The sequence below is a fragment of the Gavia stellata genome, chromosome Z (genome assembly GCF_030936135.1).
Source record: "Gavia stellata isolate bGavSte3 chromosome Z, bGavSte3.hap2, whole genome shotgun sequence".
NCBI lineage: Eukaryota > Metazoa > Chordata > Aves > Gaviiformes > Gaviidae > Gavia > Gavia stellata.
In genome coordinates, this window is record NC_082637.1 from 29,233,771 (window position 1) to 29,252,102 (window position 18,332).

The following is an 18,332-nucleotide window of genomic DNA, read 5'->3' on the forward strand; positions in this document are numbered from 1 at the left end:
CAGGCTATATTACTCATATTCTTGGTATTTACACATGCTTCGCAAGCAGTAATTTTATCACCGGCAATCCAAAAGAACTTGTGTATCTGTCGCTTCAATAAATTGCACTATTCACTGATCTAGCCGTGAGAGTTCTCATTGAACGCCACCAAATCCCTTAAGTGTGGCCATGCTAGTTCATGGAACGTGACTAGACTGAAAATGTATGGTGTTACGAGTGTATCCGTAATCCTGACAGTTCAATACATTGAACGCGATTGGACTTGTAACACAGAGAATTGGGCATCACTCAGAATCTAAGCCCAGCTTGCCCCCAGCCCCTCTGATATCTGAGGACAAGCTGGAACGCAAGGGGGTTTATTGTCTGCCAAATTGCCTTGCCCTTTAACGTGACACGACTGCTTCAAAGAATCATGTCTTTGTAACAGTCACACACTGAATCTGTAAACCAAGAGGGGTATGGTTTCTTACTGAAGTTCTGAACTTAAACCCATGAAATTGTCAGAGGTTAAGACGTTTAATAGGACCCCTTTCCTAAAGGGAAAAAAGAGGATAATACATTTTCTAGCACCCAGAATTTTTCAGACAGAAAAATCTTTTTTGAGTTAGACACAATCCTGTCCATGGGAACACTTTCCTGCTTTGTAGTGCTTTGAAAGTGTTTTCCTATATACTTGTACAGAAGATTCATTTTGTGGGGAAAGAAAGAAAAGTATACGTGCTTAACCACCTCTCCACTGCAATTGTAAAACAGGAAGTATTAACTAGCGTATGACAGTTTCCACACATGCGCCATCAATGAGCAAAGAAAGCCAAAGTGAAATTCTTCCTGGTGTGCTTTTTCTACACCTTATGGTGAGTATGAGACATTTCTTTGTGGGGGGAGAAAGTTGAAACCGCAGGAATAATGTTGAGAGACATGTTATTAAGGATTACCACAAAATCTCCCTTCTCCACATTTATGCCCAAAGAGCTACTTGGAGCCCAAGACAGTGTAAGCTTGACCTTGAAATATGTCTCAGCATTTAAAGATATAAAATATGCATACTATTATCCATTATTATCCATAATAGTATCCAAGTCAGTGGTTGTAAAGAGGACAAATGTATGTGACAAGACGCCAATTTTCCACTCCTGTGTGTTCTTCCTGAACCAGGCTATCAAAAATGATACAGAACTCCACAATCCTCTAAAGGATTGTATCAGCTATGACATTAGAACAGAGAGGGACTGTGTGAAACTAAATTCCCAAGGCTTAGGAAGAAGTTTAATGATAGCAACACCATTTCTTGTACTTTTTTTCTAGATATCCCCTTTCCTCCGAAAAGGCCAACCAATAGAGAAAACTCTTCAAAACAAACCCAATTCAACATTAAATAAAGAATTTAAATTACAAGCACTATTAATAAAAGTTAGGAATTTGAAATTTTATTGTTATAGTTAAACCTGGGCTTAAGTCTGTGCAGCTAGCTCAATTAGCTACTGCTTAGATATTCTCATTTTTCCTACCCTCATACTTTTCAGGCAACAGGTCAAGGGGTACCCCACTGTACCTTACATTGCCAAAATGCAGATAAATCAATATCCATCATTTAAAATGGAATTACAGAAACAGAAGGCCACCCAGGTGGTCTATAATGATTAACACAACAATAAAAACATAATGAAGACAAAGCAGAAAAGATCCTGCACTTCCTGAGAACCACCATGGACACACAAGGTGAAATACAAGTCAAGTGAGAATTCATTTTCAAATGCCAGAAGAAATATGTGTGTTCAAGAAAGAGTCTGACATACAGAACTAGTTGACCAGACAGTGAATTCAATGCAGTTGTCCAATGATAGGTTGTCCTGGTATAATGTACTATCATGCTGCAGTATTGTTGTCAATGAAATTATGAGTTAATTAGAAGCAGGATCCTGTGCAACACAACTTAGTGACCACTAATACTAGATAGACTATTACATGCACAGTTTAGAATTCATTTCAATTTTATTAGAAGACTATTAGACAAGATAGGTGGTTTTGAGTTTGTTTTTAAGTCCAACTTCAGCTTCCTGTGTTTGCTTCCCTAGTTGAAAAAACACAGTTTTTCTCAAAGACCTTGTCTTACAACACTCAAGCCTGACACACTGCTCTTCTCTAACACTGCAGTCTACTAAGAATTAACTACATGTACAGATGTTTATAAATAGGTTTCCAAACCTTTCCAGATTTCAGAAAGTTTCATTTCTTGTAAGCTTTTTCTTCTGATAGAAAAAAAAACAGAGGAAGAATACACTTCTTCCTTCTAATTTTGCTAAGTGCACTTCCTGTGAAAATTCCATGTTTGAAGAGGCCATTTAGTTAATGGCCTAGTTAATTCTGGCCGAAGAACATTTCCTATCTTAAGAGAAAAATATGCCTCCAATAAATAAATTTAACCCCCCAAACCTTTCACGCAATATTAATTCCGTATAAGGTTATGCTACTTTATGTAACTGAAGTATAGGTCTTATTTACTTTACTAGCATAAAACTCATCTCAGTATGTTATTTCTATTCTCAGGTGTTTAAAAGCTCTTCAATATTTTTCTTACTATCGTAGAAGCATCTATCCTGCATACTACTGCATTTTCTGATGACTATCACCTAATTAATATCTTTTTCCTACTTAAGTTACTGAAATGGACATTGCTTTGCTCCCACAGCCCCAAAAAATTATTTGCTTCAGGCTGTTTTTGTTTGTAGCAAGAAAATTCAAGAGCACCCAATAGTACTTCATCTTACTGAGTGTCCAAGGTAATTCAAAACCCAGCTTTTGCCCTGTTGTATCTACAGATGTTGTCTAAGGTATTTTCATCAATGCTACTAATCTTCCACTTGCATTAAAGAGACTTCTTGAACAAAACTTGTACAGTTATAACTCTTCAGACCATTAAAAATAAATAAATCACAATCTAAAACAAATTTGCAACTTAGGTATATGTAATTATTAAAAATCTATGCTGGGACATGAGACTTCCTAAAGATGAGACAGCTTTGGCAAGTTTGTTGTTTATGAGGGGACCGAATTTTTGCAGGCAAAATAAAATAGACATCTAGGACAGGAATTAAGACACATTTGTTGGTACAGCTCTTGAGTTTGCACTTCCTCATTGAAAACAGAGATCTACAGAACAGGACCCTTAAATACTTACCTGATTCAAGCCCAGCTTCTCACAAAAATCCTCAAAGACATCCCCACTTAATTTCTTCCATTAACTTCTGAAATATAGCAATGGTCTGTCTTCCTTTACAAAGAATACTTTTCTGAATCCTTTGGATACTGTGTGTTGATAAACTAAACTCATTCCTCAGTCAGCCTTCTGTGTAGAATTATGTGTGGGCACAGGCTTTGAGGAACTGTGACACTTCAGGCTATTTATGCACCTAATCACAGTGTTGCAGCACTAAAACATTCACAATATTTACAGAAAATATAAAGAAAATAATTTATAAGAACATAAATACCTGCTATGTTACACTTCCTTGTGGAAAACGAGCTCAAAGATGTCATGCAGAGCTGTTCAAAAACTAGTATTAACCATTTTCAGTGTTTATTTCTATCGACTTTGTTGCTGTTTAGTGTCCTAGAAAAGCATTTTTATAAATGCTATAAACTGTTACGTTATCAAACAAACCCATGGAAAAATAAATGCCACACCCAGCACTGTTTCAAGTCTTTCTCTCAAAGCAGAGTTCATTATTCAAGCACATAAAACGCTAGTAGCTTTAATCAAAGGAAGCTTTAATACTCCATGGCCCTTGTTTTGCCTCTCATTCTCTGGGAAAGTACTAACTTGTTTCTAAAATTTCTTATGAGTAATACAGTTATTCTTAACCCTTTTTTTTCTACTTTATCCTGTTTATCTTGTACATTTCTTCATTAGATAGAAAATGTAGTTTAACACAACACACTAACTAAATAGAAATATTAACAGGTAGTGAGCACAACTGTGCATTTACGGTATTTGCACTAGCTATTTGCACTAGCTTTCCAGTTGTGCTGCAACTCACTTTAATGCTCTTGCATTCACTTTGGAAGGAACACATAAGGAGTATGTTCCATAGGCATACAGAACTAAAATGCCAACATAAGTAATTAGAAAAGACCTGACAGCACGTCATAAATTCACACCAAACTTCCCAGTACCGCCCCCACCGCCAACAGACAGCCACATAAAACATTATTTTAATCAAATGATCAATAATTCAGTTGAGTTCACTGAATCAGAAATCAGCTGAATTAAAGCCTACGTAAAATGGGGTTTTTAAATGTTCACTAAATTAAAGCTTTAATGCTTTATGATGCTGGCAGCATTAATGAACTTGTAAAGAATCCAGATTAAACTGCTTTGCTTGCCACCCAAATAGTAAACATTACAGTTTATCAACAGTTTTGCAGCCTGTGAAAAGTCCACACTGCTTTCAGCAGGAGTGCCATACCTAAAAAACCTGCTATTTTTTAAGACTTCAAAATACAAAATGTGTTAGCTCTCCAGAAACAGAGCTCCCAAATGTGTTTCCTCAGAATAGATAAGGATCACCAGCACATTGCCAAGGATGCCAGGATATTTTTTTCTGATATGCGCTACCTTGGGAGGCAGTGGAGATGTTGGTATTATAGCTGTCCTAAGTCACTGATAAATTTCTCAACTCTAGACTACTTGATAGCCTTCCCAGGAAGAATTTCAAAACGATAAAAAAAAGAAATCCTGAATTCATGTCTCCATTTGACATTCATGACCTTAAACTTTCCCATGACTGGAGTTACCAGGAGCCCTGAGACAATTTTTTCTGTATGGGCAAATAAAGCAAAATAGGTTTCAGCAGCTCCAAAAAGCAACAGAACATACATTTTTTTAACCAGCATTACTGATCACTTACTGACCAAATTGCCAATTTCTAGATTTGGTGGAGGGAGGAAATGGAGTAGGAATTTTACATCTGTCCCTTTTCTAAATGTTTTTATCTGTGGAAGCACCATTTGATTAAAAGAACTTACACTATTATTCCTAATGTCTAAAAGGACAAGGGGGACAAAAATCAAATGCTTTACCATATGTGCAGGAGCCAGTGACGGCTGATCAACAGCAATCATGGATAATAAACATTGTAAAGTACTTTTGTTATCATTTAATCCAAAGAGCTGATGGATTGCAGGCACTAATTTGACAATGTTTTTAAAAAAAATACAAACTTATTCTAGCCCCTCCATAAAGTTCAAATTAATTGGATGGATAATGAAAGGAGACAAGAAGTATTTTTATGGGCTTGTGTCTTCCACAGCCCAAATTCTAGATGTTTTACTAGTACACTTAGAAGACAACTTGCATGTGACTATTCCTCTTTGCCAGATCTTCTCTGCCTACTTGTGTGTTGCAGTTGCAAATCTTGTTCTGGCTTATTCAGATTGTGAAAGATGGATCAAGCTAGCAGAAAACCAATGAAATGATAGGTAAAAGATGACCCAGCGCCTCTCTCACACTGAATAATGGCACAGTGTATGTAGTAATTGCCACCTGCAGATCATTGTTTTATTGGAGGGCTAAGGAGCCAGCAAGGATTTTGGCTTTCCATTTTTTGTCTATATTACAATATAAATTTTTATTTCGTCTTTATTCAAGTTTTAAGAAAAAATGCAAAAATAAGAGGAACAACTTAATAGATTACCAACAGCCACTAACAATGACACCAGAACAAATTAATGAAAACAAAGCATCTAGATTTGGCTTTTGCTCCTGCTTTTTTGGACAGTGCAGCACAGCTGAGTCTTCTCATCTGCCCTTCGAAGTACCTTCTGGATAAACTGTGTAGTGGACAAAAACTAAATACAGGGACAAACACATATAGTTAGTTCCCCACATATGAGAAGAGGGCACAGTAATTCAGTAGCTAAAAATTAAAAATCATTCATGACCAACTACAGCTATATAGGTATTCACTAATCTCTTCAAACACATAAGATACTATCTTGCCAATTTCAGACATAAGATCTAGGAAGAACAGGAGCTCGTACTTCCTAGCAGTTTCTATTTCATGAGGCATCAATTTTTCATACTGGAACAAACCATTTTAATAGATTATTAGAAGATTAAGTAAATAAAGCTAGAAATCATCAATTTTCTATATCTATCATTATAATCTGGAATAGGAATAGACATATCTCCGTTATTGATTTAACATATATTTTGGGTGGAAGAAAAGCAGACATTTTCTGCCATGCAATAAATGAATTTTCCAAGGAACATGGAGCAATAGCCTATCACAAACAGAAAGCTGATTCATCAGAAGTGGCCAACAAATTTTGATGAACACTGCAGGATCATGTGAGTGACAAAAGCATCTTCCAACCTATGGTATCAAACCTGCTATTAGACCTAACAGCAGGAACATATCATAGAACAGTTTGGGTCAGAAGGGACCTTTAAAGGTCATCTAGTCCAACCCCCATACAATAAGCAGGGACATCTTCCACTAGGATCAGGTTGCTCAGAGCCCCGTCCAACCTGACCTTGAATGTTTCCAGGCATGGGGCACCTACCACCTCTCTGGGCAACCTGCTCCAGTGTTTCACCACCCTCATCGTAAAAAATTTCTTCCTTCTACCTAGTCTGAATGTACCCTCTTTTAGTTTAAAACCATTAACCCTTGTCCTATCGCTCAGACCCTACTAAATGTCTCTCTCATGCTTTCTTATAATCCTCCTTTAAAAGGTTGAAGCCACAAGAAATGTCCCTGGAGCCTTCCCACCTCCAGGCTGAAAAATCCCAACTCTCTCAGCCTTTCTTCATAAAGAAGGCGTTCAAGCCCTCTGATCATTTTCATGGCCTTCCTCTGGACCTGCTCCAACAGGTCCATGTCCTTCTTGTACTGGGGGCCCAGAGCTGGACACAGTACTCCAGGTGGACTCTCATGAGGGCGGAGTAGACGGGGAAAAATCACCTCCCTCAACTTGTTGGCCACGATTCTTTTGATGCAGCCCAGGATATGGTTGGCCTTCTGGGCTGCGAGTGTACATTGCTGGTTCACATCCAGCTTCTCATCCACCAGTACCCCTAAGTCCTTCTCTGCAGGGGTGCTCTCAATCTTTAATCCCCCAGCCAGTATTGATACCGGGGGCTGCCCCAACCTATGTGCAGGACCTTGCACTTGGCCTTGTTGAACCTCGTGAGGGTCACATGGGCCCACTTCTCAAGCTTGTCCAGGTCCCCCTGAATGTTAAAAATGGTTCAGAGTGCACATTAAATTCTGACCTGAAACCTTACTGGTTATTGCAGTTCCTGCCAGCTCTTTTTCTGTTTTCCAATGTTTTACATTAAGTGATTATTTTTTTTTCAGTTAAAATTAGAACATTTGCAACTGGATGTATGCGCCTATTTTTTTTTTACACTGAGTAGAAGTAGGAAAACAAATAAGGTAAACAAGTTCCTAAATACTGTATTACTAAAAACTGTAAACTAAAAACTAAACTAAAATTTAAAAAAATATTTAAAGTAAATTCAGTAAGAAGTAGGTGATCAAGCTGACTAGATAAGTTATTTAGGTAGCAGTTAAAAAAGAACCATTATAAAACAGTCCATAAATGAAATTAAAAAATCCTCAGAAAGCATTACTGCTTGAAACAAACGTTATGTGTACTAGAAAAACTGCAGAAGCCCCTGTATATTATGACTTCAGGTGACAGAAATTAGCCACCAGAGGGAGCTCATATAATCTGGTACAAAGGACATCACTGGACAAAGAGAAATTCGAGACATCCAGATGAGAGTTTAAGAAGATAATTGCCTGCATCTAGAAAACTTTACTGTAAATTGTTTATAGTCCATGCAATAGAACAACCCTCCTCAGTACTTCATTTCAGAGTCATTCTTATTTTTACAGATATAAATAAAAGGAAGTGAACTCTGCTATGAAGAACTATAACTATAGCTAGGATATACTGAAATAAACTAAAATACTTTGTTATGCATTACCTTTTTAGTTTATTTTGTTCTCAAAATTCAGTATTTTAGAAAGCGGCCCACCATCTAACTTAATATACTAGCCCACAAATAATATGGAAAGGAGAAGGCCTACATAGTACTTGGGGATTTTAAAGTACTTCCTTCAAACAGATTTAGGACTGGAATTTTAAGCAACGGTGACAACCATAAGACTTTTTTTCTACATCTGCAAGTCAGTATCATTTTTACACTGAATATTTAGATTTATCCGAGGACCCATCTCCTTCTCCAGCCTAATTAATAAATACATCATACACAGAAAGACTTCCAACATTTGCTCCATGAGTTAAAATACCTTTCTATTAAGAACTGTTCTCAAATACAGAAAAGTATTATTTTAATCAAGAAAAAGCAGTCCTTACCACACTGGATATTTCCATTTCATTCCTAGAAGGCTGATACCCCACTTAGCCTTCCAAATCTTTGTAACTGTCAAAGCTATGGGGTTCTAAGCTAATAAAATGAATATAACAGAAACAGTAACCATAATTAACATCACTAGCAGTCTGTGTTTCTAGTCTATCTTTGACACCTCACAACTTCTTCTGAGTTTGTATTCTTTTACTGCTGAATCCACCTGTGCTTTCTCTCTGCATCATGACTGCTTTACAAAGTTGATATCAATACAGTAATTTAACACTGTAAAAGAAAATTCAAGGTGCATACATTTCCACACTAAACAGACTATTTTTCCTTAGAATACTTTGCTATTACAAGAGTTGAAGAAATGAAATTTGCTAAGGCAAAAGCTTTGATTTTGCCCCTAAGAATACAAACGGGATTTGAAGAACTCTGTAAAGCAGCAAATAAGTACCGAGTGTGTATAACTTCTCCCACTAAATTAAAAAGTGAAGTGTTACTTTTTTTGTAACTACTATGTTGTCTAGCAAAAATCCACACTGATAACATGGATGACGTGAAGTGCACAGTGCTCTAGGATACGTTAGCAAGGGTCTTTGTAACCCAGGGAGTCAGAATCCTAAATGCAAGATGGAGATCCCTAGCCATGACATCTCAGCAATAGCTAATCAAAGAGGTTTGGACACCGAATTTTCATGTGTCTTTGTCCTGATTTCAGACCAACTGAACTTGAACCCCTGAAGTTCATACTTCTTGTTTTTTAATCTTTAGTGAAAAATTGCAAAATAAACAGGAAACATTTGAAAATTATTCCATATACAATCTTACCTCAGCCCACTTGGATATCAGCATTAGGAGTCACAGAAAGAATATGCAACAACGTTAAAAACACCTCACAGAGGCATTGTAAAATACCTAGTAACCATATTTAACAATTTAATATAAATTCTCATGATCTACTCTGTTATATACATCCTTGCTCTGAAAAAAATCTTTGTGCTTCTATACTAGAAAACAGAAATGCTAGTCAGGACTCCCAATGCTGAAGAAAATAAAAAACAGTACTACCAAATTCCTGTATTCACACACTTAGTGACTGTGTACTCACGCTCAAACATTTAAGTGAACTCTACTTTTCCTATAATACTAGATACACAGTACTGTGAGATTGTCTTTTTATGCCAGTCCAGGAAAGTCTTATACACCGCACCCAATAAGCAGTACTTTCAGAACGTACTACTGAATTTGCTGCTTAGTGAAGAACAATCTACATACAATCTATTAAAATGCATAATTTTGTAAGCTAACCAAATAAACTCATGCAGCTGTTCCAAGAGTTTGATAAGCAGCTTTACAGACATCTGTTCTGAATATATGCATAAATTCATATTAAATAAAGTTTTAAAATATAATGTATGCAGAAACACATAGCAGACAACACACAGTCTGTGCAAGGAACTTCACTTTCTTGACAAATTTCACTGATGTACCAAGGAAGAGTATAGTTCAAAAGCTTCCTTGACGGTCTACACAGAGGGACTCAGAGCTAGAAATTGCCATGCTTTATTGAACACAAATACTACATGCACATAATAAATTGTGGGTTAATCGACTTCTACGAATCATTTCATATCAAAGCTAATGAATTCTGAGAATTTGAAGTTGTAAGTACATTGAAAATATAACACATTAACAAATAGGGGTTTGACCTTTTATTAGGAGCGGAAATCTAGTTTTAAAATTAACATTACCTACTCTGTTATTTTTAATCTCTTACCAGGTCTTTCCTTGCCAGTTCCTTTTGACTCAGCAAACTTCTGTATTAAACTCTCAACTGTAGTATTTGTCATGTTATTAATAAACTCTTCGTGCACCTTCAAAAAAACCACACCACACACAAAAGGAATTTAAAAACCGGTAATTGAAACAATGCAATTAACTTTAAAAAGTGGTTTTCTCTAGAGTTAGGGTTCAAAGTATTTCCTTCTAAAATATATTAAAGACTTCCAGAAATCAACAGGCATTGTATCAAGGAAATCCTTTCTTTGCTTTAGTAGTAGCAAGTGTGTGTACAATACAGATACAAATTAGGAATGAAAGAATACAGCTTAATGACGGGTCTAGGATTTACTTCCATTTCTTCCATCTAAACGACTTGTTTATACACAATTTTCTGAATTTGTCAACAACATGTCCCATGACAATGTCAGGAAGACAAGCAGTCCCTTAAGCCAGCACCAGTTAAGGGTGTGAACTGTTACGACTGTATTATCACAGATCCCACCTGCTTGAGTAAAAGCATTACTGTTGTAATGTTTTTGGTCTGAGAAAGGAACAACCTTAAGAAGTTGTTAAGAAGTTTTTCCAACAAGGCAGTATGTATATGCTTTAGAAATAAACAGCATCAGCCTTGTGATCATCATTCACTGCAGAATACCTAAAAACTGAGGAAAATAGCAACTCAAATTAAGGGTACGCAAATAAAACTACACTTCAAAACATCTAAAAATGGAGGACTACTTATAAGGTTTATTAATTAAATCAACTTACATCTAAAGAAAAGATACTATAAAAACTTCTGTTACTGAAGATCTTTTGCACATAAACCCCAAAGTGTATAAAAGATTTGGAAACTTTTCAGAGTGATATGATTTCAAGTTTTACTCAAAGAAAAGCACAAGTATCCCAATTATCTGTGAAATGAGTGCTAACTTAATATCTAGGGAACAGAGCTTTGAAATACACTAAAATTTCTTTGAATTGTCAAAACATTTTGGTTTCTGTTAAGACAAAATTTATTCAGACTTATTCTCCAAAATTTGCGGTACTGAACATATAAATGCAACAGGAAGCCATAAATATTTGAGCTTATGTTGACTTCACCATCATTTGAATCATGTGATCTTGTAATTACCACAAACACAGTAAGAAATGTTCCATTTAATAGTTAAGAAAAATATGTAGCATAATCCAAACAAACAAATGATAATACAAAAATTACCTCTCCTATTTGTAAATGAATTTCTTTTATGGTATTTGACAATGATTCTATAATCTCTTTCATACGAAGAAGGTGCGTTTCTTCAATGTCTTGAAATTTCTGTAAAGCAATTAATCATAATGAAGATATTTCTTGAAACATTAAACCTTAAATTTTAATAATTAAATACACTAAATGGAAAAAAAAAAAAAATTTTTTCTTTTCAGATCTTGATCACGGTACTCACAGCGTTTAAGAAAGGAAGGTGCAGAATTCACAGTTACGAAATAATGTACTTTAAAATATAATATAACCTTTTAGAGCCATTATCCAATTTTTTTTACTTACTCTTTAAACTTTGATCTATCCTGATTTTTCAAAAAATCTGACCTATTTCTACCAAAAGAAAATAGGGTTAGAGGGTGTTTAAAAAAAAAAATCTCTTTTCTCCATTACTAAAGAGTCTTGTTTTTTCATCTAAACCCAGAAATCTTACTTCTGGATCTGTCTTGTGCTTCCTTCTTAGCACCCTCTCCTCCTGCTTACAATATACACATGCTTTCTCTTTTCCTAGTTAAATCTATATCCTTTGCTTCTTTAAAAATTATTTGTTTGATCTTTAAACTCACCGGATATTAATCTTTGCAGTTTGTTCCATTTTACCCAGACTTCCAGCTGACAGCCATTTTAAAATCACTTCCAGCATTTTCAATGACTCCTTCCTAGCCAAAGATCAGAACTAAAAATGTCCTCATCCTCTCCAACAGTCAACCATAATTGTCTTGAAATCTTTGTTTACTCCTGCTCTCTCCTAGTTCTCTTCCTATTTCTGTAACTGCCCTTTCAAGTGTGTCCAAACTTTGGAGCACCACTTAATCCTCTCTCCAATTTGTACAGGGTTCTCTGAAGACCATCTCTCCACATTTCACACCTCCTGTTACTCTGATTCACAAACACAACTCCATACAGACAAGTCGAATATCTCTAACTTCTAAACTGTCAGTCTTTCTTTTGCCATTCTTACATACCTTTCTAGCCATCACTCAAGCAGATTAAAATTATTTTTTTTCCTCCAGCAGCTTTCCTCTTAATTACAGAGGATATGGTCATCCTCTGTAGCCTGCTCTATGATGTTACTTCTTTTACTGAGTGCCTTATTATATAAACTATATTATTTTGCTTTCAAAACTATCTATGGTCCATCTCTGTACTATCTGTTCTCAGTTACTATCAGGGTGTCAACACACGTACACAACGTGTCCTTCCAACGTGTGCCTGTTTCCAGTAGCTAATTTTTACCTAAACACAAAGTAAACTTTCGAGATTATGCCAATGATGCTTCCTTCAAGTTTGGTTTGAGCATCCCATGAAACTGCAAAACAGAGGTACCAGTCTCTTAAATTCTTCTCTATAATGCACATCAAAACAGTTGGCCATTCAGAGATTTTTCTGTCTCTTATGTAAGTGAAAGCATCCCCCTCCCCCAATTGTTTCCTTATTTCTTGTTTATTGTTTTATACTTAAGATTTAAAGTCTTTGAAGTAGATCCATCTTGGCTTTGTACAGTACATAGTACAAAGAGGTTCTGATCAAAGAATAAAGCTAGGTACCATAATACAACCACATCATTCATATCACAGATATAATAATTAACCAAATTGTTTACTTTCACTTTTGAAAGATGAGTGCATTTTAAAAAGATGTACTGAAATGAATCTGTAATGTTAACGACCCAAAAAATGCAAGCCACTTCCTAGTGTTTTAAGCTTCAACACAAATGAAAAATCATCATCAATAGGATCTTTAGCTGTCCAACTCAGTATACACAGTTTAAGTAAGCATTATTCCTTTTTATAAACCTGTATGTTTTCCTGTAAGTTTTACAATGTTTTTAAAAAATGAATTATTACTTATTCTTGAACTTCATTTATACACAGACTGCTCAACAGCAAAATGATCCAAACTCAACTCTACTCAGTTCTAGGTAATACAGAAGACCTTTAAAGAATAATTTAGCAATTTCAGCTATTTGATCCTTTCCAATAATTGACTGTGCTACATGATTTTAAAAAAAGCTTCTAGCAAGGCGAATAATCTGGCAAATAAGACATCATGTTTTCTTAGCAACTGCATAACAATTGCGTAATAAAACTATAGCTTTACTCAGAAAAATCTTTCAACATGAGGAATTTCTGTCAAATCTGATTTCTAAACAACAGTGAACTATATTTTCCTACTTCTTTAATCACAATAAAACCGTCCATGTTTATGGCAGCAAAAATCATAACTTGCAATTCAAGATGAGGAAGATTGTATGTTTCAAACTTCAACCTCAAAATCATGTATCACAAGTCACGTCACTTTGATAACTGCAGATAAGATAATAAATGACAAAAAAGGAAAAATACACAAAATATATGCAACAAGATTGGTGGAGTATAACTAAGAAAAGAGGACAACTAAGTGAGGACATTACTACATGATTACCTAGAATAATGCCACAGCAATTCAAGATGTTTGTCCTCAGAAAAATAGTGTGTATACAGTATAAGACAGATTTAAGCTAAGCCAACTGATTTTACACTGAAACAGCTGAGAATGCTCACACTTCTCATTGATTTTGTTTTCAGAACTAGTGTATTTCAAGTGAAATGTACTCTAAATTAACATAATGTAGGGTGTGCTTCATATAGAAGTGGGCTTCCACACATTCATGTGTGTTGTTATTTTTCCTATCACATCATCTTTAAAGTAACCCTCCAGCAACCAAACTAGATGCAGCTACACCATTATACTTAAAACAAATTCCACAGATAGGACTTATACTGGCAGAATGGCAATTTTCATTTCCAGTGTGGACAGGTGTGGAAAGTTTCCAGGTGTCCATTATCACATTAAGTGAAAATTTAAAATTCAAGTTGCAGTTAAGGAACTAAGGACATTTAGATGAGTATGGTTTGTAGTAAGAGGTAACTGTACCACTTTTGTATTGGGGAAAAAACCCAAACTAAACCAAAAAGATCCTAAATGCCTCTCTCCCCCAACCCTCCCCCCAAAAAACCCAACAAAAAACAAAAGCAGCCCAAAAGCATGGTCAGGTTTTTCCAGCTGTAACATCTGATATGGTATAAAGATTTTTTTTTCTCTATATATATCTCAACCTGGTTTAAATACATAATACCTACCTATTAACACGAATAAGGAAGCTGAACAAAGAACAACTTGATGTTCTGTCTCTAGATACAGAATAAGCTGTTACTTTTCTCATTCTTTTGTTGTAGTGGATTGTTCAAATGGATTATTATTTTTTTTAGTACATAATGAAAAGCCCAGCTAGTTTGCTTGCTGAAAACCCCTACATTTTCCTTCACTAATTCACTGACAATAAAATCCATTTCAAATACTCTTTATGTTTATCTTCCGTCAGTTCTGAACCAGAACTCCTTTTCATTACTCACAGCTTTCTTGCTCACTGGACATAAGTTTACAGTGTAATTTAGCAAGGCCAGCTCATTAAAGTAATATTTGTTAATTTTTTTCTTATTGTTTCAGAAAGCAGTAAGTCAACTGCTATAAACACAGTCTCTTTCTTGTAAGGTAAGGAATAGAGATCAGACAGCTTTTGTGAGGTAGATAAAGGTTTAAAGCAACCTGACTGAACTTGCTCTGCAGTGGATCAGAAGCATTCACAGGATCTATTTCGGTTGGGGTTCAGTAACTTCCAGGGCAAGGTAAATAATAAACAGTGCCAGAACTTCTTAATCCAGAAGAGCCACACTTGCATGTGACTTGAGACAAATAAATGGAATAGTTTGGTATTTTTTCTGGTATAACTTGATTTCTTTGTAGCAAAATGTGGGGTCTATAGTAAAAGTCAGGCTGCACTACAATTTATATAAACAACACCATGACGGAGTTACTGGAATGCTTGCTGAGCAAATACAGTAGTTACATTAACAGGAACACTACAAAAAAGTTACCATTTTGGGTAGCAGCAGTATGTGTTCAAACTCAGCTTGATTCCACCTAGTCTTATTTCTGGTAACTCTCCAGGAGGAATGTTACACTTCAATAATTCTTTTGTTGATATATTATATTATATTTGTTTCCAATAATTGTTTTAAGATAGATATTAGTTAAGTTTAAAAAGGTTGCCTAGTCCCAAAATTCTCAACTGATTGTAATCATACATGCCAATTCCAATCCTAAGCCCAGTCAAATTGCCTAGGGATAACTGATATACAAATATTTTAAGTTACAGTGAGCAATACACAATGCTAAGTCAACAGATGTAAATGTGTAAGTAAGGTGGACACATATGCAAGTGAGTCCAGGCCAGTGTCACACATTAAACCAGATTAAAGATGGAATTCTCTGCTCTTGGTACCACATTGCCTCTGCCTTTGTGCCAACACAAATGCTTGTGCGATCTCTTAAAAAAACAGACCACAGGTCTCTTCTGGGTTAAAGCCAACCCTCCCTCATACATTAGTTTTAGCTGGATTAGTTCTATAAGGTAGTTCCTCGCACAAATAGTTGATAAAGGGAGAAGCATGGAAATAAGACAACTGCTACTTTTAACAGCAATACTAACTTAAAACATATATTGAAAACACAGCTTCACACATCAGAGATGAGAGAGAAGTACAACAGACCTTGTGGCCTAGACCATTGTACCCATGAACTTTCTTGTTGAACTTTTTTGTTTTTCATAAAACCTTTTTATACCACTGAATAATTGCAATCATCACTGTTTTACACTCCACAGTAAAAAAAGAAACCAAAACATTTAAAAGTCACAGATTTTTTTAAAAGGAGAGAAAAATAATGTACATAACCTAATTCAACTCAAACTGAAAAGAAAAGCGTAAGGAGTACAGCTCCTTTAACCAGAACCGAGTCAGGATACTGCACAAAAAGATGCCTTCTGCAAACTCTTCAAGGAAAGATTTTCAAGACTCCTAATGTAACAGTTGTGTTAAAGCACAATTTTGTAGTAGCATGCCTGAGCACTTTGTTGCAAATGCCTGGACTGGGGAGTGGGAGGGAAGAGTTCTGGTATGTGATATATGTGGTATCCTTTCTCTAACAGCTGTGTTGAGTATCTATTCAGAGATGAACTGGATCAAATTCTAATGAAGTTCTCAAAGTAGGAGAGCAGTTTACAGTTTAAGACAGGGCAGCTTTTTACTTGTCAGCCTACGCAATCCGCATGCTGTGAAATCTTAACTTCCAAGGAGTTAAGGAAAACCCTAATGCTTTCCCACTTATTCATTAAAAATACAAGTATGACTGAATCTCCCTAATAATTCCATCTATGCCTAAAAATTAATCTAAAAACTAATGAAAAAGGCAAAGAATTTTCAACCAAAAAGAAAATGCCTATCTTGTAAAAGGTTTAATAAACCAAGAAACATATACAAATAAATATGCCAACCAGTCCTCAACTAACTATAACTACTAAAAGCAGAAATGATGAAGTTTGCTTTTTGAAATCGGGGGCAGTGGAAAAGAGTCTGCTATCAATAGATTTGAAAAAGAAACTTTAAAACATAACAAGAAGCAGCATATGCTGCTTGACAGAATCACAGAATCACTAAGGTTGGAAAAGACCTGTAAGATCATCGAGTCCAACCATCAACTAACACCACCATGCCCACTAAAACATGTCCCACAATGCCACGTCCACACGTTCCTTGAACACCTCCAGTGATGGTGACTCCACCACTTCCCTGGGCAGCTTATTCCAGTGTTTCACCACTCTCTCAGTTAAGAAATTTTTCCTAATATCCAGCCTGAACCTCCCCTGGCGCAACTTGAGGCCATTTCCTCTTGTCCTGGAATATCCACTGGAACACAGATTAAAAGTCTTTAAAAAAAACCCAGAAACTTGAACAGATGTAAGGGCTTTTCACAATCTCAGGTAAATCCTGGGAAGACACTTTAACAAGCCGTAACTAAAGTGTTTTGCCGGAATGATAATGAAAAAAACATGATAGATCCCAGTATTAAAAAACTTCTGTGAATGAGTTCTGGGTGTCCAGCAGTTCACAGATTTCCCGCATGATCACAATGCATCTACAATACTTCCAGAAGTTAATTTTGTTTTCTTCCTAAAAATTTCTTTCTAGAGTACCAGTGTTCAACTGTGCCATTCAAGGACAGTGCCATCACAACATAGATGGTTAGTGTTTGCCCTTCAAACATACTAGTTCTGACATTATTGTTCATATAAATTTCCAAAGGAGATCATTTTATCTTGAATCAATTTTTCTAAAGCTTTGATTTCAAATGTCTTCAGAGACAAAACAGCAAGTATTAATGTATTTTAAAGGTAATTAATTTAATATAACACTTACCTGTGCAGTTTCTGTCATTTTCTGTTCAAAATCAGTTTTAAATGCAGCATATTTCTCCACATATAGTTTATAGGTGTCTGTAGCTTTTTTTGATTTAACTGCTGCCTGTAGATCAGTACAAACAAGTGTCAGATGTCACACACACCATCTGATCCAAGGTTTTTAAAGGCACTATTAAAAGAAAGCCTAGGCTGGTCTATAAAAAATATTCAGGGGCACATCAAAACAGTGAAGTGTCATAACAAAATCTCACCACCAAATAACTCAGATTCAAGCCATGGAGATTTCTATTTAAAGCTATACATAAATCACATAAAAAGGTAACAAAGCAATTACCTCATTTAAATCCCTTCCCCTTATCAACAATAACTAATTTATAATGCACTTATTTTGAAATCAAATTTGTATCGCTGAAGTTAACTAATTAGCTCTTGTCAAATATTTGGAACTGCAAGAGTAAAACAAGAAGAAAGCAGGGTTGGAATACAGAGCAAACAGTTATTTGTGCAATTCTGAAAGAGTCAATCATGAAAAAAACCAAGAAGGCACAGTTGTCTGTTAGAAATGAAGGAAGACATTCAAAAGTACAGGCATTACATCAATGGA

The 18,332-nt window shown here is 35.6% G+C and overlaps 1 protein-coding gene across 1 annotated transcript in view; it reads right to left on the reverse strand.

Annotated features, from left to right (window-relative positions):
• The window catches only part of FCHO2 (FCH and mu domain containing endocytic adaptor 2), a 100,553-nt gene that overhangs the window by 59,445 nt on the left and 22,776 nt on the right, over nucleotides 1-18,332 (reverse strand). The window contains exons 6-8 of the mRNA XM_059834235.1: nucleotides 17,727-17,831; nucleotides 11,389-11,487; nucleotides 10,165-10,261 (exon numbers count right to left, since the gene is read on the reverse strand). Of these exons, the coding sequence (XP_059690218.1) occupies nucleotides 10,165-10,261; nucleotides 11,389-11,487; nucleotides 17,727-17,831 (301 nt within the window). The remainder of the gene's footprint in view (nucleotides 1-10,164; nucleotides 10,262-11,388; nucleotides 11,488-17,726; nucleotides 17,832-18,332) is intronic.